Genomic DNA, 23,953 nt, shown 5'->3' with positions numbered 1-23,953 from the left:
AGTAAATCGTTAAGTGGTTATTCAAAGGAATCTCCAAGTAATATGAAGCACTAATTACTCCAGTTTAAGTTGGCCACATGCAATGTTAATTTATAAAAGAGAGAAACTATTTACTGTGGCATTTGTATAAAATACAGAAGCTAGTATTTAAGAATGAAAGCAAGATTTCAAATTTAAAAACTACTTTGTGTCATTCTAAAATTTCATTATAAAATAGGCATTTAGGAGAATATAATGTCCATATATTTTTTAAGTGAAATGAACTCCTGTATCTCCACCACGCAGTTTAAGCAACGGAACAGTTACAGATAAAGGCAGTCACTACACGGTGGCAAATTTACCAGGAAAATATTAATTTTAAAATTGTGTGTATTCAATAAGGTAGCTTCAAAATATTTTAGGCAAAAATTGATAGAATTGCAAGGAGAAATGGATAAATCTACCTTCATAGAAGATTTTCATAGGGCTCAGAATATTTAGACAGCATACAAAGGTTGATCTAAGCATATGTAGAACATGTACCCAACAACTGGAGAATACAGTCTTTTTAAGCACACCTGGATATTTTTTGAAAACTGGCCCTAGGGCCATACATAGCAACAGTAAGTTTCAAAGACCCAGTTTACTGAAAACAAGGATAATTACATACAGTTTGCCTTAAGAATTTGCTATAAAGACTTAAATACATACATGTACATATAAATATACATACACACACAATTACTTTGCAAACTCTGAAGCCTTATGCAAATATGAAACATTGTTTTTCCCAGAGCGCAGGCGGCCAAGCCCTGCATTCTTTTCTTTGATGAATTTGAATCCATCGCTCCTCGGCGAGGCCATGATAATACAGGCGTTACAGATCGTGTGGTTAACCAGTTGCTGACTCAGTTGGACGGAGTGGAAGGCTTACAGGGTAATAACTGTAAATACAGAAATATCTTATTATAATAATTATTTCACCAGGATTTAAGTAAAGAATATTTTTCCCCTCAGGTGTTTATGTATTGGCTGCTACGAGTCGCCCTGACTTGATTGACCCTGCCCTGCTGAGGCCTGGCCGACTCGATAAATGTGTATACTGTCCTCCTCCTGATCAGGTGACAATTTCCTACTTAGGGTCTAAAGCCCAACACATGCTGCACTCTTGCCTTGTGAACTTTACTTGGGCCTCGTAATAGCAGTCGTCCTTAGAAGAGCAGCTTTAGGCAAGGCTTTAGTCACAGATTCCAGATTAGATGCAAAGCCCAGCCATTTCCCTGCAAGTCCGCAAAGTCTGTGTAGTCTGTCCACACTCCGTGTCCAAAGATCACACAGCTCCTGACCCTGGCAAGACTCTAACCAGGTTACAGAGAGGTAAGATGTTAACTCTTCTTAGTGTGTGTTGCCCCGCCTCTGGTCCCCAGATTTAGCAACTAAGGAATATGTCACTTGTAGCTATTACTTTCTTGGCTCATTTGCCGAAATCTAGAAAAGCAGCACTGTGTGAGTAAGAAAGGATTTACACTGAAGGGTTAAGAGTACGGATTTTCATTCATTTTCCTGTCTCTTCTGTTAGGGAAAAAGCTCCAGAGGAGAGAGAATTCAGCTCGTACTGATTAGAGATATAATTTGTAAAAAAAAAAAAAAAAAAAAAAAGTAATACAGGTTAAAATAATATTTAACTTTATTTAAGTCAATTAGTTTTTCTCCCTTCAGGTGTCACGTCTTGAAATTTTAAACATTCTCAGTGACTCTCTACCTCTGGCAGACGATGTGGACCTTCAGCACGTGGCCTCAGTGACCGACTCCTTCACGGGGGCGGATCTGAAAGCTTTACTTTACAACGCGCAGCTAGTGGCCTTACCCGGACAGCTGCTGTCCTCTGGGCTCCCAGTAAGTCACGGCACGAGAGCCGAGTAAGAGCAGTTCAGTGTCAGCATGTCAACCTTATAAGTGCTGTTTTTTAACAGCTTTAGTAAAACTGTAGAGAAATTTACCTGTAGTCAAATCGTTTGTTGGAATACCAGCTCTGCAGAGAATCTGTAATTATGAAGTGTTCAGTGTCTATTTCTTTAACGTTACCTAACTAGTAAAATGTTGGTGAATGGAAGGATATTACTTCAGCTGGGATATCATGAATTAGATAATATAAACAGAAAAATATTTTTAGTTGTTTTATACTTGAAAAAAAGTATTTTGAAGTTCAAACTGTCCCAGAACTGGCCCATAGGAGCCGCTTGTGGATGGCTTGTGTGGCCTTTTGCTATGTCCTCATCATTCTTCGATCACTGACTTTATTCCTGATGGAGCAAGGTATTCTAGGTTTACCTTACATTTTCTGTACCCAAGACCTAACATCAGTCTTTTCCTCTCAGGATAGTATTTAAATTTTTGCAGCAAGTAATTTGACTTCTGCTACATTATAGACTTTATATTTTCTAGGAAGGGTTTTCCTGGGTACTCCTCCCCGCTACATTTGGTTGGAAATGCTCACAGGGCCTAATGTTCCTAAATCAGATAGTCAAGTTTTTGCTATTTCTTTTGGCAAACCACTGATGTTCTCCACCGTCTTCACTAACAGAAAACGTGTTTATTTATAAAACACTGGACCGATAAAGCACTGCATCGCATGGCTGATCCATCATTTCATAGTTGAAAGATGCATACAAATAAAATGCAGGGGTCTGAATCCCATGTACACATTCTATTTTAATTATTAAAATATTACGTGCCTCAGAACCATAAGAAAACTAGAGCCAGAGTTTGGCTCAGTGCGCATTTCCTGAGTGCAGGTCGTTTTCTTTCTCTCAGTCTCAGGTGCTGTCATCAGGCAGCCGGCTTCGTTTGTCAGAGTCCTAGCAACAGTGGTTCATGCAGTGTTCGTTCAGAAAGCATTCAGTTGGTGCCCGGCCCACAGGCCTGCTGTATCGGGGGGAGGTGGGTAACAGCTCTGCCATTTGCACCCTACAGACCGGTCTGAGGGGTCACAGAGGACACAGGGTGGGCAAGGCCCCTGTTCAAAAACACAGTTTTTGAAAAATGCCTCGTGTACTGGTCTATTAGGATGCTCTCTGTGTTATTTCAGAGTTGTAGATTATTTAGATCTTTACCACTGTTGTCCTTTTGTGTATTTTAGGATGGAAGTTCCAGCTCTGACAGTGACCTGAGTCTGTCTTCAATGGTTTTTCTTAACCACAGCAGCGGCTCTGACGATTCAGCGGGAGATGGGGAATGTGGCTTGGAACAGTCCCTTGTTTCTCTAGAGATGTCCGAAATGCTTCCAGATGAATCAAAATTCAATATGTACCGGCTCTACTTTGGAAGCTCTTATGAATCAGAACTTGGAAACGGAACCTCTTCTGATTTGGTATCTTGGGCGGTCGCCATTGTACAGTTGTGATCCCTAAAGCTGTAGGTTGGTGTAAAACCTAACCAGCCCTGCCTGTGCTTCCAGGCTGGTTCTCCAGTAAAGTAGTCTCGTTTTTCCTTACCCCAACCAATCATTTCGTCCCTGGTGTAAGGGCTGTGAGGCGGAGCTGGTGGCGTGAGGGAGCCGGAGTGGCCGGGGTGGTGGTGAGCCTTCCGTTTCCTGGGCTTTTACCTCCCTTCGTTAGTGGTTTTAAAACCTCTTTAGCAGCAGATCCATTTTATATTACACTCTGGTATCATTAAGATAGTTGAAGATAATGAGGAATTTGATGTAATGTTGCAACAAGGAAAACGTTTAGATTTCAGAGGGGCAGTATCTTTGCTTTTCTAACTTAAAATAGCATTTAACACCTATCCTCCCCAAATTAACGGTGGTTCACTGCTACTTTATCAGTACACGTAACATTTTTTAAGTATATTTAGTTCTATTTTTGGTTTTTGCACAGCTGCTTTATTCAGGTTTTTAATCTAAAAGTGAACCATTTTTATTCCCAAGAATAGTAAGCTGTTGTTCTAGCTCTAGTCTTTGTTCTCTGTTTAACTTCTCTGCAGCTGTTCCAGACCTTATAGTATACGAAAGTTAGAATAAGGCACATTTGGAACCTACCCCGAGGGCAGTAGTGTGGTGGATTTACTACCCAAGCATTAAAAAACCCTTGTGGCAGTTTTCACCCTGTGGTGGTTCAGCAGCATATAGAAGATGAACATATTTTGAACTTGTTTAATTTCAGTTAATCAAATGTAAGCTTGTCCATGTTAAGGTTTTACTACTTCAGATTTTTAATTTGATCCTTGATACATAAACCCTTTTCTCCCCCTCTTTTCCTCCCCTTACGCTTAACTATGCAGAGCTCACAGTGCCTGTCTGCACCAAGCTCCATGATGCAGGATTTTTCTGGAGTTCCTGGGAAAGAGCAGTCGTTTTCACGACCTCCCGTGTTGCGAACAGCCTCACAGGAGGGTTACCAAGACCTCACCCAGGAACAAAGAGAACAGCTGCGGGCAGAGATCAGTGTCATCAAAGGCAGATACTGGAGCCACAGTGGAGTATGGCTTATCTCCACCCCCACCCCCGATAATTGTAAAGACTGTAAAAACTGTTCCTTTTTTGATGTGTATTTCGGTCAGTAAATGAGCTCTATTTATAAAGGGACTGAAACACATTGATCAAATGGTTATGTGTATCCTGCTTTGAAACAATTTTTAGTAGTAATCTTATGAGAAAGGGAATGTAGAGTCTCCTGAAAAAATGGGCTGCGGCTTTTCCCATCACAGCCCTATGTTAACCTTGTGTTTTCTTTTTTATTTAAGGAGGATGACTCCCTTCACCAACCAGGACCAGTCAAAACCAGTCTGGCTATTAGCCAGTCGCATTTAATGGCTGCTCTCAGTCACACGAGGCCATCCATTAGTGAGGACGAGTGGAAGAATTTTGCTGAACTGTAAGTACTGGATTCGGGAGTAGAGAAATTACAGGGGACCATTCACTTAAACTTGGAATATGTAAAGGCCCCTTCAAAACAGTAGCTGCATTTGTATACCCCAAAACTTTTGAGTATTGAAGTAAAAAATGAATTATTATCTGGTTCACTTGATACTTGATTTATAATGAACTGATTTAATTTTAAAAGCTTTGTTAAAAGCTCAAATAGTTTGCCAGAACCATTCCAAAATATATACGTGTTTTGCTTTCTTTTAAATTTATTCCCTTGTGGACCACGGTTCACACACACACTTGGATTTATAGGCTTCTTGCAGTTGGCTCTAGACCCATAGATTGGGGACCATTCTAGGTAAAGGATTTAATAAGTAAGTTACAACTTCTTTCTTGAAAGTTTCATTTTGCAGTACTTGAGACTGGCAGGTGTGGGAACACTTGTGAGGGCAGAAAAAACTTCCCTTCTTGCCTCCTATGTTCGTTGGCTGGTCTAATAATTGATGAAAGAAAATAACAAGAGAAAAATAATTTCATACATACAAAGTAGGAAACTCAGGCAATTAAGGTTTAGACACCATCCTGAGCTAAGCAAAGAGACAAGGGCCTGCAGCTTCAAAGGGGAGGGAGGAATTCACAGATGCTTTCCCTGCTCTGCAGTACAAAGAAGTTTGCTCTGGTCAATAGGGAACCTGTACTAGAAAGAGGGCTACCTAAATTTGTCTAGGTAGTTAAGGAAGGTAAAAAGCTTTTCCTGAGTCTGCTGTGTCTTGATTCCCTTCAGCTCAAAATAGTCCCCATGCCAAAGCGGACCATTTTGTGGGGGCATATTCTACTCCCCAAATACATATTATGTATTTATTGTGGAAAAATCAGAAAACAAAGAATAGGAAAACACATTTCCCTTCTTCCCACCCCTCCCAAAGCATATATTCGTAAGTTTTTTTTTTTTTTTTTTCCACTAAGCCACTCTGCACCTAGTGCTATATAGTACAATATTTGGACTTTTAAGTTGCTTCCAGGTTTTCACTATTACACCTATGTGCTAATGAACATCCTTGGAGCTGCAGGTTTGCACATAGCCTCAACTGTTTCACTGAGGCTAAGGTAGAATTGTTACATCACAGGATACTCGCATTTTAAAGGCTTACTGCCTTCCAGACACCCTGCACAACGCAGTACGTTGTAACACCGGACATAATCCTCTCTCTCTAAACTTGGCCCATGTACTTGGAGAAAAATCTTGTTCAAAAATTTACATCTTTGATTAAAACAGGTTTTTTAATGTCACTGCCATGTCTATTTTCTAACTTGTGTCTTTATCCCCTTTGTTCCTTTTTTGATTGGAATGTTCAACTTTCAAAAATAAAGAACTCTAATTTCTGTTAAAATATAATCTAACAAAAGGGAAATAACTGGGGAAAAAAACTGCAAACAAATATCTTTTTTTTTAAGGTATGAAAACTTTCAAAATCCAAAGAAGAGAAAAAATCAAAGTGGAACAATGTTTCGACCTGGACAGAAAGTAACTCTAGCATAAAAGATGCTCAGTGATTTTGCTGGCTTGTTCCTATGCTGTAACAGTAAAAATGGTGTCTGTAAAATTCTTTTTAACAAATTAACTTAATCTATAAAATCAGATTGGTAAACCTCTGGTTATGGAATACTTGAAATTAATATGGTAGAACTGGGATATTTAAAACAGAGTCTGTATCTTATTTCCTATAAATCTAAATTAAATCCTTAGTGAAATAATACTGTGCAAATGGCGTAACTTATTTTTTTCCTCATCTGAAGGAAATACATTTCTTAGAATTCACATATTCAGCATCTTCCTTGCATTTGACAAATCTTGGGCTTAGCAACGGTGACCATTTGGAAATGTCCTACGGATCCAGTGAGCTATTCTTTTCTCATAACAGGTAGACTTCACCCACAAATTCAAGTAAATGTAATTATTCCTTCCACTAAAAATGAGATCGCATCTCCCTAATCTATGACATGCAGCTCCCAGGCCAGGCCCTTGAATGCTGTCCATTCCCTCCCTGCTCTAGCATGACATTCTCTGGATGTTCTCTAATCTATGAACTAAACGTAAAGTCAGCCACCATCAACCCAAACCAGATCTAGTAAGGCATTAAGGGAAGACATAAGAGGAGAAGGTTAGGTGACATATAGAAATACATGATAAACACATGAAACAACAAAGTGTACAGGCAGCACCTAGTGCCCATTCAGCAGCTAATCATGAGGCTGTGGCTAGTATTTCTGACTTCTCTCTTCCATTACTTATTCCATGTTCCTTGAGTTCAGCCAGCACCTCGGTGGGATAGTCTAAACTACTTCATTCCTATCTGAGCCATTGGTGGCCGCTTATCACAGAAATCTTCCACGAACTCCTAACTACATTCAGTATTACCACCAAGTCCCATCCATACTCCTCCCGTCCTGTATTGTGTAGCAGCAAGACCGTGTTCACTCAGCCAACACTGTAACGCTCCCCCTGCCTCCCAAACCACTGTGTTCCTCTTGTGTTTTTCCTTTGCTTCCCTCTCAATCAGCAAAGCCCAGAATCACAGGGGATGGAGGCAAAGACTTGGGGTCACTTAGGTAGTAACTGAGAAGTGCTATCCCCCTTACCCCTTCGTTCCCAGATCCTTGCTTCTACTGAGGCCCTGGTCCCTGATTCACAGCATATACTAGATGGACTGTATCTATTGCAACCTCACAAAGAGCCGTCGCCTTAGAAGGCCAGCTGCTTCAGGGTGAGGAGTCCAGTGGATTCCACTTGACGCCCACCACCTTACTCTCCAGGGTGAATTTCATGATCAGAAAGCAAGGGTCCTGGTGGGACAGCATAGTAACATAAAAGCCTATCAGTAAGTCCTTGAAAGATGGTATTGGCAGACGTGTGGAGGACAAAGCAAATCCCAACCCAGAATGTGTCCCTTCCAGGGAGGACAGATCACTGCCTCCTCTATGAAAGAAGAGGGACACACATTATCAACCTTCCACGAGGCTTGGGCTGGTGTCCCCTGCATGTACACCTACATGGTTGGTCACAGCTGCAGACAAGGGGGCGTCAGGACAGAAGCTGGGTCAGCCTCAGTGCCATACAGATGACACACAGACACCCCCATCCCTGCCACCATGGCCACTTAGTTTATGAGTCTACTAACCAAGCATGGGGGGGGCAGGAGATGAAAGCTGATAGACATCTGTGGAGAGCTCATCTAGAACTCCTGATGATTAAAAGCACAGAGGACTTTGAATTGAACATTCACCTCGATCATCTATATCCTTACTCTCTGAGTGCATTCTGAGAACTCCGGCCATAGTTTCCCCTGAGCTGCCTCCTGGCCAGTTCTCTGCTCCTGCTCTATAAATCTCTGATCACCTGGTTGTTAGCCACTGACTATGGATTCGCATGGATTTTTATATCAGACATCTCCACCTCCTGGCAAAATGAAAGAGACAGGCTGCTCAAAAAAATCTGCTACCTTGGAGGATTTTCTGTCTCCACTCATTGTCCGGGCCATCCCCTGAGTAGAGCAGTAACGCCTTCACTTTGACAGGTAGGTCAGGGTGGACCTCTGGGCCTCTAGGAATTAACATTAGTGCAGATCCAGTGTCTCTCATAATCCCCAGAATGTCTGGTTATTTCTCAGGACACCTGGAGAATGGTCTGATGAGTCGCTTCAGGTCCTTTGGGGAAGACTTGGAAGAAGCAAGATCCATGGCGAGTACTTATGAAATTATTTCAGGGCTCTTTCCCTAGACACCTGGCTTCTTCCTTCTTTGTCGGACCTAGACCTGAGAACTGGGGGAGGGGCCACAACGATACTGTGATGACTCACATCAGACCTTTGTTTATGAACAGGGAGATTTTTAAATTATAAAAAATCAAGTAGGATCTTTGACCATCTATTTTCGTCTTAAGGACCCCACACTTAGTTGGGCAGCACGGAAGAACCCTGCAGACCGATCCTTGTAACAGATGCACAGTCTGCTGGTTACAGTAGCCACAGCCACAGGCCGGGATCCACTCATCCCCACTGAAATCAGAAAGCCCGTTTCCACTGCAACATCTCCCTATCCGTCAGGGTATACAGACAGACTCCTTCAACAACCATTCCAACACGCTCTCCCTTGCCTTCCTATGCTCCTTGGAAAGTGCAATGACTGAGTCACATGATCTCCATTAAGGCCAGACATGGTAAGTGACACAGTTCTAGACAGTAAGCAGAGGTAAGTAAAAGTCCCTGGGGCGGGCGGGCTTCCTGAAATGAGGGCACAGTGTCTGGAGATGCAGCAACCAGCTCACAAACGTAAGGGTGAAAACCACAGGTGACCGATGGCAGAGCAAGACGACAAGGAGCCGGTTCCCTGATGGCATCACTGAGGTGACACACCAGCCCTGGATGTCCTACACCTAGGTGTTTTTTACACCGGAGACAGATAAACCTCTTGTTTACTACCCTGAGTAGGGTTCCTGTTACAACCAAGATCAATCCTAACAAATACACCAATGTATTTCTTAAGGACTTCTTGAAGGAGTATTTTCAGACACCCCTACTATCTTGAGGGACATGGGTGGTGGTAAGTTGGTGAGTTATACATGATTCATTCACTCAACATGAGGGGGGAAGGGGCAAAGGAAGAGGGGGAGAGAGAATCTGAAGAAGACTCCCCCCTCCCCGCTGAGCACAGAGCCTGACACGGGGCTCGATCCCACAACCCTGTGATCACGATCTGAGCTGAAAGCAAGAGTTGGACGCTTAGCTGACTGAGCCACCCAGGTGCTCCTCAAGTGCCTTTTAAAACATGTTTTGCCAGATTCCCCTATTTTGAGCTAGCAAGTCCAACTTCCTCTGCCCACTTATGTTATACAGTTAATTTCAGGATAATCATCCAGCAGATTTGATCTAAAACCTTAGCAGAGCGAACTGCTGTTGCTCTCCTCTTGTACTTGGAAGAAAGAGGAAGGCAGGAAAACAAGAGTGCAAAATCTGGGTCTTGTGCGACTAGGGGAAACCCCAGTGCCATTTAAGAACCCCCACATGCAGTATGGTCCTAAATGGGGGCGGCTGTGGGCATCCCAAAAGACTCTCCCCTAGGGTGCCTCCTAGAGATTGGGCAATTGAAAGAGAAATTAGTATCATATTGCAATGAAATTTGACCTTAATATCAACTACAGACCAAGAGGTCTGGCCTAAGAATGAGTCCTTAAATTCTAACTCTATCTTACAGCTTGATTTGTTTCGTAAACGGGAGGGTAAATGGAAGGAAATACCTTATGTAATGGCCCTTATGGCACTGTATCTAGACCCCAAATTAAAGGAAAATCGTAGAACGTACCCAGCTCATTTTTCAGGATTGGAAAAAAAAATCTTCTGATTAGATGACCCCCCTCCTTGTAGGCCCGCCCCCCAGAAGGAGGGTCCCTGCATCTAATAAGACTTCAAATGCAAATACCAGTTCTGCTGAGCCCCTTTCTGATCCAATGACTCTTCTTCATACTCAGAGGTGCCCCACCTTTATCCACCTTTGTTCCAGGAACCAAGTCCTGCTGTTACTCATGGAGGCACTCATCATTAACACACTGAACCCAAGACCTCTCAATTTCCACTTAGGTTGCAGATGGAGACGGAGGCACCATTTGGGTACATGTGCCATTCTCCACAAATGATTTATCCTCATGTACAGAAAAGTTTGGCCATTTCTCTGAGGACCCAGCCAAATTCTCTGAGGAATTTGCTAGGTTAGCCTTGACCTTCAATTTGACCTGGGGAGATTTACAAATTTTGTTGTCCCATTGTTGCACTGCAGGAGAGAAAGCTAGAATACTGAATGCTGCCTGGCAGTACGCCAATGAGGTAGCAGCCCATAATAAGGGACATGCAACGTATCACACTGGAGGAGAAAGAACCCAGATAGGGACCCCCAATGGAATTACCAAAGGGGTCCAGAAGATCTAGATGAGAGGAATCATGATAACTTATTTAATTGAAGGAATGAGGCGATGTATCATAAAACCAGTTAACTATGACAAGGTGAGGGGCATAACTCAAGGGAAAGATGAAAATCGAGCTCTCTTCCAAGGGAGATTGGTTGAAGCCCTCAGGAAATATACTAATACTGACCCTTATTCTCCAGAGGGACAATCTCTTTTAGTTCTGCATGTTACTGTGCAAGCAGCCCCAGATATCAGGAGGAAATTGCAAAAGGCAACCACAGTGCCTCAGACTTCTGTGAGCCATGGCCTTTGCTGTATTTAATAATAGGGACAGGGCAGTGGCGCCTGGGTGGCTCAGTTGGTTAAGCGTTGGACTTCGGCCCAGGTCATGATGCCAGGGTCCTGGCGTGGAGCCCCACTCTTAGTGGGGAGTCGGCTTGTCCCTCTCCCTCTGCCCCTTCCCCAGCTCATGTGCACGTGCTCTCTCAAATAAATAAAGTCAAAAAAATAGGGACAGGACAGAAGAAGCAGACAAAAATCACTCAGAGCAGGTGGCAGACCCAATTTATAGCAGCTGCCAGGGGCTCTACGCCACCCCAGGGACACCCACTCCAGAGGACTGTGAAGCCAGAGCTTGGTAAAGCCAGGCTAGAGCCAGCACCACCCACCCTGCCATTCGCAAAGAGCTAGGTCCCAGTCAATGTGCCTTATGCAAGCAAGATGGCCACTGAAAAAAGGACCGTCCCCGCCTCTGAAGGGAGAGGGGGCCAATCCCTAAGGCAGTAGTAGTCGAAAAGGCTGAGGATTGAAGGGGCCTGAGCTCTCCTATGGCTCCTTCTGGACATCTCCAGATACCATTCCAGGAGGCTCGAGTAATCCTTGAGGTGGCCAGTAAGAAGATAGAGGTTTTTTGTTTTTTAAATATATATTTATTTGAGAGAGAGAGACAGGGCGGGGGGTGCAGTGGGAAAGGGAGAGAGAATCCCAAGCAAACTCTCTGCTGAGCACAGAGCCCCACATGGGGCTCAATCCCATGACCCCGAGATTACTATGGGAGCCGAAACCAAGAGTCAGACACTCAACTAACTGTGCCACCGAGGTGCCCCCAAAAGATGGGAGTGTTTATTAGACACCGGAGCCACTCACTGTCCCGACCCAGCACGGTGGGCCTCTGTCTCGACAATCTTGTATTCTAACTGGAGTAAATGGGCAGCCACAAGTAAGGCTATTCCCTTCCATTTAACTTGCATACTGGGCTCTCCTTTGCCTTCACATAGTTTCTTCCTGGTGCCTGAATGCCCTGTCCCCCTGATGGGGAGAGACTTGCTTTTGTAAACTTCAAGCTACACTTCATTTGGGAATGTTAGAGCTGAGAGAAGATGAAAAACATGCCATGTTAGCCAGTTTGACTTTACAACTGGGAGGTGAAAATACTATAACTGATAAAATCCCTCCCAACATCCTCACTAATGTAAAGCCCACTGTATGGGAAATAGAAATCCCTACAAGGGCTAAAAACGTCTCTCCCATAACTATCTCCCTCAAGCAAAGTGTACACTAGCCTTGGGAAAGACAGTACCCTGTAAGACTGGAGGCTCAAAACGGCATTTGGATTCTGATTAAGAAGTTCTCAAAATATGGATTATTAATCCTTTGTCAGTCACCCTGCCATATCCCCACGGCAGTAACATTTGAAAGTATCTCTAGTTGGGTTCATCCATCTAGAAAATATTAATAGCAATTACAGCAGGAATTTTTCTTTGCTGTGGATGCTTTGTTGCTGCATGGCCTCCAAATCTAAATATCCTATTCTTAGGATGAGGCCTCATTTGCTTCTCTGAGCCAGACAACCTATACCTAGGAGCCCTTCATTTAATCAGATAGCTCAAGATTTTTATGCCTCCCAAAAGGCATGCTCTACCATTCCTCTCAGCTTGAAGTTCAAGATGAGACCTTTGCTCTTCAACACCCCCTTAAGAGTAAGGAGGATAAAAATCCCACAGTGGGGAGATGAGATAGGAGAGCTGAAGGGACTCTGTCTTAGAAAGGCTCTGTCTCTCCTGTTTTTCTGCTAGACCCCACTTATTAACGTTCCATATTTTGCCTCTGAATAAGCCAAAGAAGCTGTGTTCCTACTTCAAGAGGGAAGCAAGAAAGTTAATCCTCCTCTGAGTTTTGTCCAAGGCCCCAAATACCTGATGACATCTAAGAAGATCCGGATCCCAACCATGTTCCAGGATATTAGCTTCAAACCAAACTCGGCTGACGCCGGCATCAATGCCCCCACCTTTGGTAACTTACGGAGTAACACCTATTGTTCACCTGACATCTGCCTTTAGTCAGACCCTATCCTGATTCCCAGAGGAACATGCACCCTAGACTCCTTTCTAGTATAAACTCCCAACCCCAATGACCTGAGCCGAAGGCAGACACTTAATAACTGAGCCACCCAGGCGCCCCGACAAACTAGATTTTTAAACCAAAGACTGTAATAAGAGATGAAGAAGGACACTGTATAAGAAAAAGGTCTATCCAACAAGAAAATCTAACAACTGTAAATATTTATGCCCCTAACTTGGGAGCATCCAATTATATAAACCAATTAATAGGAAAATTAATGAAACAAACTGATAATAATAAAATAATAGTAGGAGACTTTCACACCCCACTCAAAGCAATGGACAGATCATTTAAGCAGAAGATCAACAAGGAAATAAGGGCTTTGAATGACACACTGGACCAGATGGACTTCACAGATATATTCAGAACATCTTTTCCTAAAGCAACAAAATACACATTGTTCTCGGGTGCACATGGAACACTATCCAGAAGACATCACATATTGGGTCACAAATCAGGTCTCAACCAGTACTAAAAGACTGAGATTATTCTCTGCATTTTCAGACCATAATGCTTTAAAACTTAAACTCAATCACAAGAGAAAATTTGGAAGGAAGACAAATATATGGAGGTTAAATAGCATCCTACTAAAGAATGAATGGGTCAACCAGGAAATTAAAGAATTTAAAAAATATATGGGAACAAATGAAAATGAAAACACAACAGTTCAGAACCTTTGGGGTGCAGCAAAGGTGGTCCTCAGAGGGAAGTATATAGCAATACAGCCCTTTCTCAAGAAACAAGAAAAGTCAAATACACAACTTAACCTTACACCTAAAGGAGCTGGAAAAGCATAGCAAATAAAGCCTAAATGCAGCAGGAGAAGAGAAATAATAAAGATTAGAGCAGAAATCAATGACATAGAAATCACAAGAGCAGTAGAACAGATCACCAAAATAGGAGCTGGTTCTTTGAAAGAATTAATAAGAGGGGCGCCTGGGTGGCTCAGTCATTAAGCGACTGCCTTCGGCTGAGGTCATGATCCCAGGGTCCTGGGATCGAGCCCCGCATCAGGCTCCCTGCTCGGCGGGAAGCCTGCTTCTCCCTCTCCCACTCCCCCTGCTTGTGTTCCCTCTCTCACTGTGTCTCTCTCTGTCAAATAAATAAAATCTTAAAAAAAAATTAATAAGATTAATAAACCCCTGGCCAGACTTATCTAAGAGAAAAGAGAAAGGACCCAAATAAATAAAATCATGAATGAAAGAGGAGAGATCACAACCAACACCAAAGAAATACAAACAATTATAGGAACATATTATGAGCAAATATATGCCAACAAATTAGGCAATCTGGAAGAAATGGATGCATTCCTAGGGACTATAAACTACCAAAACAACCAGGAAGAAATAGAAAACCTGAACAGACCCATAACCAGCAAGGAAATTGAAGCAGTCATCAAAAATCTCCCAACAAGGGCACCTGGGTGGCTCAGTTGGTTAGGCGACTACCTTCAGCTCAGGTTATGATCCTGGAGTCCCTGGATCGAGTCCCGCATCGGGCTCCCTGCTCAGCGGGGAGTCTGCTTCTCCCTCTGACCCTCCCCACCTCATGTGCTCTCTCTCTCTCATTCTCTCTCTCTCAAATAAATAAAATCTTAAAAAAAAAAAAATCTCCCAACAAGAGTCCAGGGCCAGATGGCTTCTCAGGGAAATTCTACCAAACATTTAAAGAAGAATTAATAGCTATTCTTCTGAAGCTGTTTCAAAAAAAAATAGAAATAGAAGGAAAACTTCCAAACTCTTTCTATGAGTCCAGCATCACCTTGATCCCAAAACCAGACAAAGACCCCACCAAAAAGGAGAATTACAGACCAATATCTTGATGAACATGGATGCAAAAATTCTCACCCAAATACTAGCCAATAGGATCCAAGAGTACATTAAAAGGATTATGCATCACGACCAAGTGGGATTATTCCTGGGCTGCAAGGGTGGCTCAACATCCACAAATCAATCAATGTGATACACTACATAAATAAAAGGACAAGAACCATATGATCCTCTCAATAGATGCCAAAAAAGCATTTGACAATGTAAAGCATCCTTTCTTAAAACTCTTCACAGCGTAGGGATGGAGGGAACATACCTCAATATCATAAAAGCCATATATCAAAAGCCTACAGTGAATATCATTCTCAATGGGGAAAAACTGAGAGCTTTTCCCCTAAGGTCAAGAACACGGCAGGGATGTCCACTATCACCCCTGCTGTTCAACATAGTACTAGAAGTCCTAGCCTCAGCAAACAGACAACAAAGAGAAATAAAAGGCATCTGAATTGGCAAAGAAGGCAAAACCTCATTCTTGCCAGATGACATGATAGTCTATGTGGAAAACCCAAAAGACTCCACCCTAAAATTGCTAGAACTCATATAGGAATTCAGCAAAGCTGCAGGATAGAAAATCAATGCACAGAAATCAGTTGCATTTCTTTACACTAACAATGAAACAGAAGAAAGAGAAATTGAGTTGATTCCATTTACAATTGCACCAAAAACCATAAGACACCTAGGAATAAACCTAACCAAAGAGGCAAAGCATCTGTACTCAGAAAATGATAGAACCCTTAATGAAAGAAACTGAGGAAGACACAAAGAAATGGAAAAATATTCCATGCTCATGGATTGAAAGAACAAATACTGTTATAATCTCTATGCTACCCAAAGCAATCTATACATTCACTGCAATACCTATTAAAATACCACCAGCATTTTTCACAGAGCTGGAACAAACAATCCTAAAATTTGTATGGAACCAGAAAAAACACCTTGAATAGCCAAAGGAATGTTGAAAAAGAAAACCAAAGCTGGTGGCATCACAATGCCAGACTTCAAGCTCTATTACGAAGCTGTAATCATCAAGACAGTATGGTACTGGCACAAAAACAGACACATAGGTTAATGGAACAGAATAGAGAACCCAGAAAGGGACCCTCAATTCTATGTATGATCAACTAATCATGGACAAAGCAGGAAAGAATATCCAATGGGAAAAGAACAGTCTCTTTAACAAATGGTGTTGGGAAAACTGGACAGTCACAGGCAGAAGAATGAAATGGGACCGCTTCCTTATACCACACACAAAAGTAAGACTCAAAATGGATGAAAGACCTAAATGTGAGACAGGAATCCACCAAAATCCTAGAGGAGAACACAGGCAGCAACCTCTGTGACCCTGGCCACAGCAACTTCTTGCTAGACACATCTCCAAGAACAAGGGAAACAAAGGCAAATATGAACTACTGGGACTTTATCAAGATAAAAGGCTTTTGCACAGCAGAGGCAACAGTCAACAACACCAAAACACAGCCTACAGAATGGGAGAAGATATTTGCAAATGACATATCAGATAAAGGGCTAGTATCCAAAATCTATAAAGAATTTACCAAACTCAACACCCAAAGAATGAATAATCCAATCAAGAAAAGGGCAGAAGACATGAACAGACATTTCTCCAAAGAAGACATACAAATGGCCAACAGACACATTGAAAAAATGCTCAACTTCACTCATCATCAGGGAGATACAAATCAAAACCATAATGAGATACCACCTCACACCAGTCAGAACGGCTAAAATTAACAACTCAGGAAATGACAGATGTTGGTGAGGATGCAGAGAAAGAGGAACCCTCGTACAGTACAGTGCTGGTGGGAATGCAAGCTGGTGCAGCCATTCTGGAAAACAGTATGGAGGTTCCTCAAAAAGTTGACAATAGAGCTACCCTATGACCCAGCAATTGCACCACCAAGGATTGACCCCAAAGATACAAATGTAGTGATCCGAAAGGGCACCTGCACCCCAAAGTTTATAGCCAAACTATATGGAAAGAGCCCAGCTGTCCATTGACAGATGAATGGATAAAGAAAATGTGGTGTGGGTGTATACGTGTGTGTGTATAAAATTGAATATTAGCCTTCAAAAAGAATGTAATCTTGCCATTTGCAACAATGTGAATGGAACTAGAGGGTATTATACTAAGCGAAATAAGTCAGTCAGAGAAAGACAAATATATGATTTCACTCATATGTGGAAGAAACAAAACAGAAGAATATAGAGGGAGGGAAGGAAAAATAAAATAAGACGAAATCAGAGAGGGAGACAAACCGTAAGAGATTCTTAATCATAGGAAACAAACGAGGGTTGCTGGAGGGGTGGTGAGTGGGGGGATGGGGTAATTGGGGGATGGGCATTAAGGAGGGCACTTGATGTAATGAGCACTGGGTGTTATACTAATGAATCACTAAACTCAACCTCTGAAACTAATAACACACTATATGTTAATTGATTTTAAATAAAATAAAAATAAATAAATTAAAATTTAAAAAGAGCAGCAGTCTGCTCTACTAAGGAAGACCAGGCATGACCAGCAGAATGCATGGAAACTATAGTAAACAAAAAATTCAATTTTGTATTTTTTATTTCAGATATTAAGTGGTGGTCTCATCATCCTTTGTTATTTCCCTAATCAGTATAATAATTCATAACCTGAAATCTAGTCATCTTTTAAGAGTCTGACTGGGAGAACACTGAACATGAGTACCGACTATAAATTTGCAGGTTTTATTTTTAAATCATACCCAGTTGTCACTACACTATCTTGGAAATTCCACAAAGGGCTGGGTTTTTGTGCACATTGTTCACTGCTGTAGATTTAGAACAGTGCCTTGTGCTGGTGATCAGTCAATGATAATAAATATTTGTGAACGAATCATTATTTCTCAACTCAAATTGGGATAATCCTCCTTTGAATAAATAAAGAGGAAAAAGAAAAAACAAAGTCTAATATTTTAGCTCTTTTCTTTTTTGGATTAGAACAGATATGATTGATTGGGAATCAGTTTTGATTATAAAAGCAATGGAAGGGCGCCTGGGTGGCTCAGTTGGTTAAGCGACTGCCTTCGGCTCAGGTCATGATCCTGGAGTCCCGGGATCGAGTCCCACATCGGGCTCCCTGCTCAGCAGGGAGTCTGCTTCTCCCTCTGACCCTCTTCCCTCTCGTGCTCTCTATCTCTCATTCTCTCTCTCTCAAATAAATAAATAAAATCTTTAAAAAAAAAAAAAGCAATGGAAAATGGACATCTACAATAGTTTCAGGAGATACTAGCAGCATTGATTCTTAAAATAAATGGGCATTTTACATTCCCATAGTAATTACTCAATGTTCATAAGTATAAAGGAAAAATAAAGAAGGAAAAATAAAAATATAAAATGTAAAACAGTCGACAAAGGCCTTATGCCATGGAGTTTACTTATTTCCTAGACAACATGACGTTTTTTGGTAAAACTGATTTAGGACTCAACTCTCAGGAAGTTTCCAAGAGTCAAATCAACTAAAAGCCAAGAAATATTCCAGGGTAACAATTACCGTCAACCATGTATTGACAGAGAAATTTTGCCTAGGGTTCTTTAAGTAAGCTCTATCTATGCCCAACATGAGGCTCGAACTCATGACCCAGAGATCAAGAGTCTCACGCTCTACCGACTGAGCCACCCAGGCGCCCCTTGCCTACCATTTTAGGCAGAATATTGAAATGATGCACTTTGGCCCTAGACATTTTTTCTGACCTATTACTCAGATATTTTGTAGGAATTAGTGTCCGTTAAAGGGAATGCTATAGCTTCACAAAAAATGCTGAGATGTAAACCCCTGATGTCCACAATCCAGAGTAATACATTTTACATCTAGATCAGGTCCATATACATTCGAAACTGAAACAATTTACAAAACCAATACCTACTCTTAGTACATGTGATGTTCTCTGATATTTTCTATTCCTTTTTATTCTATTCTATTTCATACAAATAATGCTAGTTTTGACCCATACATCGGTTGAGACTTGCAAATTGAAAAATACTGCCCTAAAAAGGAAAAAAGTACTGGAATATAGAACTGCTTTATATTTTATGATTTTATATATGTATCACACACACAAAACACCACTTTAAACCTATTGCTTTCTTGGCAAAGTACAACCCATCTAAGTAGAAGCATACCCTAGTATTACAAAGGTGTTATAAAATTTACAATTGGTAGAATCTTTTTTTTTTTTTTTATTAAGTAAACTCTATCCACATTGTGGGGCTCAAACTCATGATACTGAGATCTAGAGTCACATGCTCTACTGACTGAGCCAGCCAGGAACCCCAAATCTTTTTGTCATTGATGCAGATTTATTCAGTAGCACTTGAAAAACTTTCACATTTTCCAGTATATACAGATAAGTGGGTTCATCATTAAATCAATTCCACCGTAAAATTATTTGGATTATCTAATTAGTTCATCTTTCCCAATTTTGAAGGGATTATAGCATTTTAAAAGCATCCCACATGTGGGGCACCTGGGTGGCTCAGTCAGTTAAGCATCCAACTCTGGATTTCGGCTCAGGTCACGATCTCGGGGTCCTGAGAGCCAGCCGCATTGGCTCCACACTCCGTGGGGGAGTCTGCTTGAGATTCTCTCTCTCCCTCTGTTCCATCCCCCCTCCTACATGGGTGCACTCTCTCTCTTTTGCTCTCTCTCAAATAACTAAATAAACCTTAAAAAAAAAAATCCCACATGTAAATTAAGCAGTCTTTAACTTTTTGAGTTGAGGTCTTTTCCCTTCCAAGGAAACTGATAAACCACACAAGTACAGTCAGGTGACAATGTCTGAAGATGGGTCAGTTCAACTGATGAGTAAAACATCATTTAAGTTTACTACAATCTGAGGATAGGGAAATTCTTAACCACATTTCTGAAGATTTAGGTCAGGGCCTCAGCTGGTTGGATACGGATCCAACCTGCACCATGGCATCTGATCACAGCCTCTTCCTGGAAGCTCAGAAACATGTGCAGTGCCAGAAGCTTTGGTTCCAAAAAGGGATGAGCCCCGAGGCCAATGGTGCAGCACAGCACAGGTGGGGTTCTCTGGCACCCAGCCAGCATGTGATGCGGAGGAGGGCCAGAGGTTGTGAGCACGTCCTCCTGTATCTTATATGATCAATGCACATTGATCCAAAGGAGGAGTGGGGAGAAAGTGAGATTGACATTGCAACCCATCAGAAAAAAACCCACAAAGCTAACCCATGGAGAGTAGCACCTATTTTACTTTTTTTTTCCCATGTGTGGGTAATAAGCACAGGGCCAGCCTAACTGGGATGGTCACCAACTGAATTGAATGGCATCCCCAAACATCCGTTCTCTATTTAAAATCCATTCTTTATGTTACACTTAACTAGATGCCCTAAGATGTTAAACAGTAGCATTGTTGAGCATTTACTATGTACCAGACACTGTGCCTAAGCACTTCACGTATATTACATTTGATCTCAACTGCCTGAGAAGGTATGTAACTTGTCCAAGATTATTTCAATAACCTTGTATTTGACTCTGTTAGGGTCCACACCCCATGGCCTTACTGTGTTCTACCCTGTTCACTTAGTTCCATTTCTGTGTTTGTCAAGGAGAACATTCTAAGACCAACTTTACATGCAAGATTTCTGAAAACACCAATTCAGTTAAGACAGTACTTTGAGGGGCACCTGGGTGCTCAGTCGTTGGGTGTCTGCCTTCGGCGCAGGTCATGGTCCCCGGGTCCTAGGATCGAGCCCTGCATCGGGCTCCCTGCTCAGTGGGAAGCCTGCTTCTCCCTCTCCCACTCCCCCTGCTTGTGTTCCCTCTCTCGCTGTGTCTCTCTGTCAAATAAATAAATAAAACCTTTAAAAAAAAGATAGTACTTGGAGAAGTCAGAAATAAATGGAAAGATATTCTATGTTTATGAATTGGAAGGATGGATGTTGTTAAAATGTCTGTATATCCAAAGCGATCTACAGATTCAGTGCAATCCCTATCAAAAGATCAATGGTATTTCAGAGATATAGAACAAAGAATCCTAAAATATTTATGGAACCCTGAACAGCCAAAGTAATCTTGAGAAAGAACAACAAAGCTGGGGGCATCAAGGTCCCTGATTTGAAACTATATTACATAACTATATTAATCAAACAGTATGGTAGTGGCATAAAAATAGACATAAATCAGTGGAACAGAACAGAGAGCCTAGAAATAAACCCACACATATACGGTCAATTTATGACAAAGGAGCCAGGAATATACAATGGGAAAAGGGCAATTAGTTCAATAAATGGTGTCGGGAAAATTGGACAGCCATGTGCAAAAAAAGGACACTCAACTGCTAGTTTATACCATATGCAAAAATTAACTCAAAAATAGATTAAAGACTTGAATATAAGACCTGAAACTGTAAAACTCCTAGAAGAAAACATATACCATGTGAAAATTAATAAAAAGAAACTTCATTCAAAATGGAGTTGGGAGGTCAGAGCTGGAAGCTCTCACACCCTATCACCCATCAATTGCAGATCCCAAAAGGAAGAAACCTACATTTAACTACTACAACTAGAGAAGAAAGATTTTCTCCTTGTCTGGCAACAGCCTAGTCAATGACAGACTGTCACAGCTTAGCGAACGAAAAGCCACTATACTCCCAACTTTCGGTTTATTCCAATAGACTTTTTGTTTGTAACAGTCCCTCCCATTTCCCCTTTCCTCTATACATGAGCTTTCATGTCCTTTTCTCTCCAGACTTGCCTATGGTTTTACCATAGCCTGATTGTTCTGAATTGCAATTCTCTGCTATTCCCGAATAAACCCACTTTTTCTGGTAAAATAACTGACAGTTTTATTTTTAAGGTTGACATCAGTCTTAGCAAAGATTTTTTGGATTTGATCCCAAAACCAAAGGCACCAAAAGCAAAAGTAAACAAGTGGGACGTTAAACTAAAAAGCTTTAGCACAGCAAAGGAAACCATCAACAAAATTAAAAGACAACTTATACAATAGGAGAAAATATTTGCAAATCGTATATCTGATAAGAGGCTAATGTGCAAAATATACAAAAACTCATACAATAGCAAAAAAAAAAAAAAAAAAAAACCCAAATAATCCAATCTAAAAATGGGCACAGGATCTGAATAGACATTTTTCCATGGAAGAAATACAAATGGCCAACAGGGAGATGAAAATGTGCTCAACATCACTAATCATTAAGGAATTGCAAATCAAAACCATAATGAGATCACCTCACACCTGTTAGAACGGCTATTATCAGAAAAACAAGTACATGTTGGAGAGGATGTGGAGAAAAGGGAACCCTTGTGCACTGTTGGTGGTTATGTAAATGGATGCAGCCATTATGGAAAAGTTTGAGGGTTCCTCAAAAAATTAAAAATAGAACTACCTTATGATCCAACAATTCTACTTCTGGGTATTTATCCATATGGAAACCTAAACGTCCATCAATGGAAAAACGAAAAGTGACATATAATATATCATGGAGTATTATGCAGCCATATAAAGGAAAGAAATCTTGCCACTTGCAACATGGATGGATGTTGAGTACATTAAGCTACATGAAAAAAATCAAAGACCAACTGTATGATCTCACTTATATGTGGAATCTAAACAATCACCATGAGCTCATAACATAGAACAGATTAGTGGTCGTCAGAGGCTGGGTGGGGGGGTGTTAGCAAAATAGGTGAAGAGGGTCAAAAGGTACAAACTTGCAGTTATGAAAGAAATTAAGTCCTGGGGATGTACTTTACAGCATGGTGACTACAGTTAACAATACTATATTGTATATTTGAAAATTGCTGAGAGTGTAAATCTTTAAATTTCTCATCACAGGAGAAAAAAAAAAAAAGCACTTACCTTGTAGAGGAGGTCCACCGCAAACCAGATGTCTTGGCCCACTAGGTCTCACTGTGAAAAATCTGGAGTCTTTCACACACCGATTCTGTCTCCAAAAGGATCAGGACAAACTCAGAGCTCAGAACGCAAAACAAGCTAAGCTCAAGAAAAGCAGATTCCGGAGAGCGGCAGGAAAGGCAGTGAGCCAAAAGAGCTCCGTGGGTAACTTCAGCCGCCCCAGAGTCTTCAACTGCTGTTTTTGGGTCCCATTTTGTTGCTAAAACGGTCAAAGGACACAACCAAAACAATTTGGCAACGAGTTTGATGTCTTTACTCTGGGAAAAGAACCCAGAGCTGGGGAAAGAACACCACCCCACAAGCAGCCGAACGCTCTCCTGAGGGATGGTGGGCAAGACGGCATTTTATACCTGGGCGGAAGCAGCAACCCGGAAGCAGGGCATGATTGGCTAGGAGGTCGGTGTTGGCGTTGCCCTGTAGGCTAGCCGTTCGGCTTTCTATGGCAAGTAAAGCAGCTCCCGCTGCGTCGGAGATGGCGCGTGGTGGGTGTGGTGTAGCGCGGATAGCTTTCCCTCCCAGGTGTTAGTCATAGTGCGGCTGACTTAGCTTTAGGTTTGTGATAGGGGTCGGCCTCCATTTTGTGGGTCCTGATATACTAATTAACTTTATCTGGAATCATTGCTAGAAATAGGCCTTTGATTAATCTTCTTGAAATGCCCCCAAACAGGATGCTATCAGATTTTTTTTTTCCACTTCGTAGAAATTGGAGCTTTTATCAACTGTATTTTATATACCAAGAAAGAACTAGCCTAAGCAAGTGGTTATTTCTAAGCGGCACATTAGAATCGCCTCCGGAACTTTAAATGTGTTTTCTTGTTTTTTTATTTTTAAATTTTATTAGAGTTTTTGGAAGTTAGTGAGGCCTCACTCTCACTCTCAAGCGACTCTGATTTAATTGGTTGCTTGTGGGATGTTCCTAGCAGTCTTTTTTGTTTTGTTTTTATAGCTGCAGGTAAGATTCTAAAGTATTTGTGATTCACTGG

At 41.6% G+C, this 23,953-nt stretch overlaps 1 protein-coding gene, 1 long non-coding RNA gene and 1 other non-coding gene across 6 annotated transcripts in view; 1 reads left to right on the top strand and 2 right to left on the bottom strand.

Moving 5' to 3' along the window:
- The window catches only part of PEX1 (peroxisomal biogenesis factor 1), a 42,372-nt gene extending 35,771 nt beyond the window's left edge, over positions 1 to 6,601 (top strand). For 2 of the 4 annotated variants that reach the window (XM_027574381.1, XM_027574378.1), the window contains 7 exons: positions 774 to 916; positions 997 to 1,100; positions 1,699 to 1,875; positions 3,119 to 3,349; positions 4,261 to 4,458; positions 4,723 to 4,853; positions 6,302 to 6,601. In XM_027574381.1, the coding sequence (XP_027430182.1) occupies positions 774 to 916; positions 997 to 1,100; positions 1,699 to 1,875; positions 3,119 to 3,349; positions 4,261 to 4,458; positions 4,723 to 4,853; positions 6,302 to 6,386 (1,069 nt within the window). In that variant the 3' untranslated portion in view covers positions 6,387 to 6,601. Of the gene's footprint in view, positions 1 to 773; positions 917 to 996; positions 1,101 to 1,698; positions 1,876 to 3,118; positions 3,350 to 4,260; positions 4,493 to 4,722; positions 4,854 to 6,301 lie in introns of those variants that run through there. The other 2 variants (XM_027574379.1, XM_027574380.1) reach the window with 2 other exon arrangements.
- Positions 772 to 23,281, bottom strand: LOC113911612. The gene is made up of 2 exons (XR_003516553.1): positions 22,914 to 23,281; positions 772 to 923 (listed from the first exon to the last, which is right to left on the bottom strand). It is a non-coding gene; the product is annotated as an uncharacterized LOC113911612 (long non-coding RNA).
- TRNAK-CUU lies at positions 18,626 to 18,698 on the bottom strand. The gene has a single exon. It is a non-coding gene; the product is annotated as a tRNA-Lys (tRNA).
- Positions 23,282 to 23,953: the final 672 nt, after the last annotated feature.

Source organism: Zalophus californianus, chromosome 12 (genome assembly GCF_009762305.2).
Source record: "Zalophus californianus isolate mZalCal1 chromosome 12, mZalCal1.pri.v2, whole genome shotgun sequence".
In the NCBI taxonomy this organism is placed as follows: Eukaryota; Metazoa; Chordata; class Mammalia; order Carnivora; family Otariidae; genus Zalophus; species Zalophus californianus.
The sequence above is the reverse complement of the archived record's forward strand: the minus strand, read 5'-3'. Positions and strand labels throughout refer to the sequence as shown.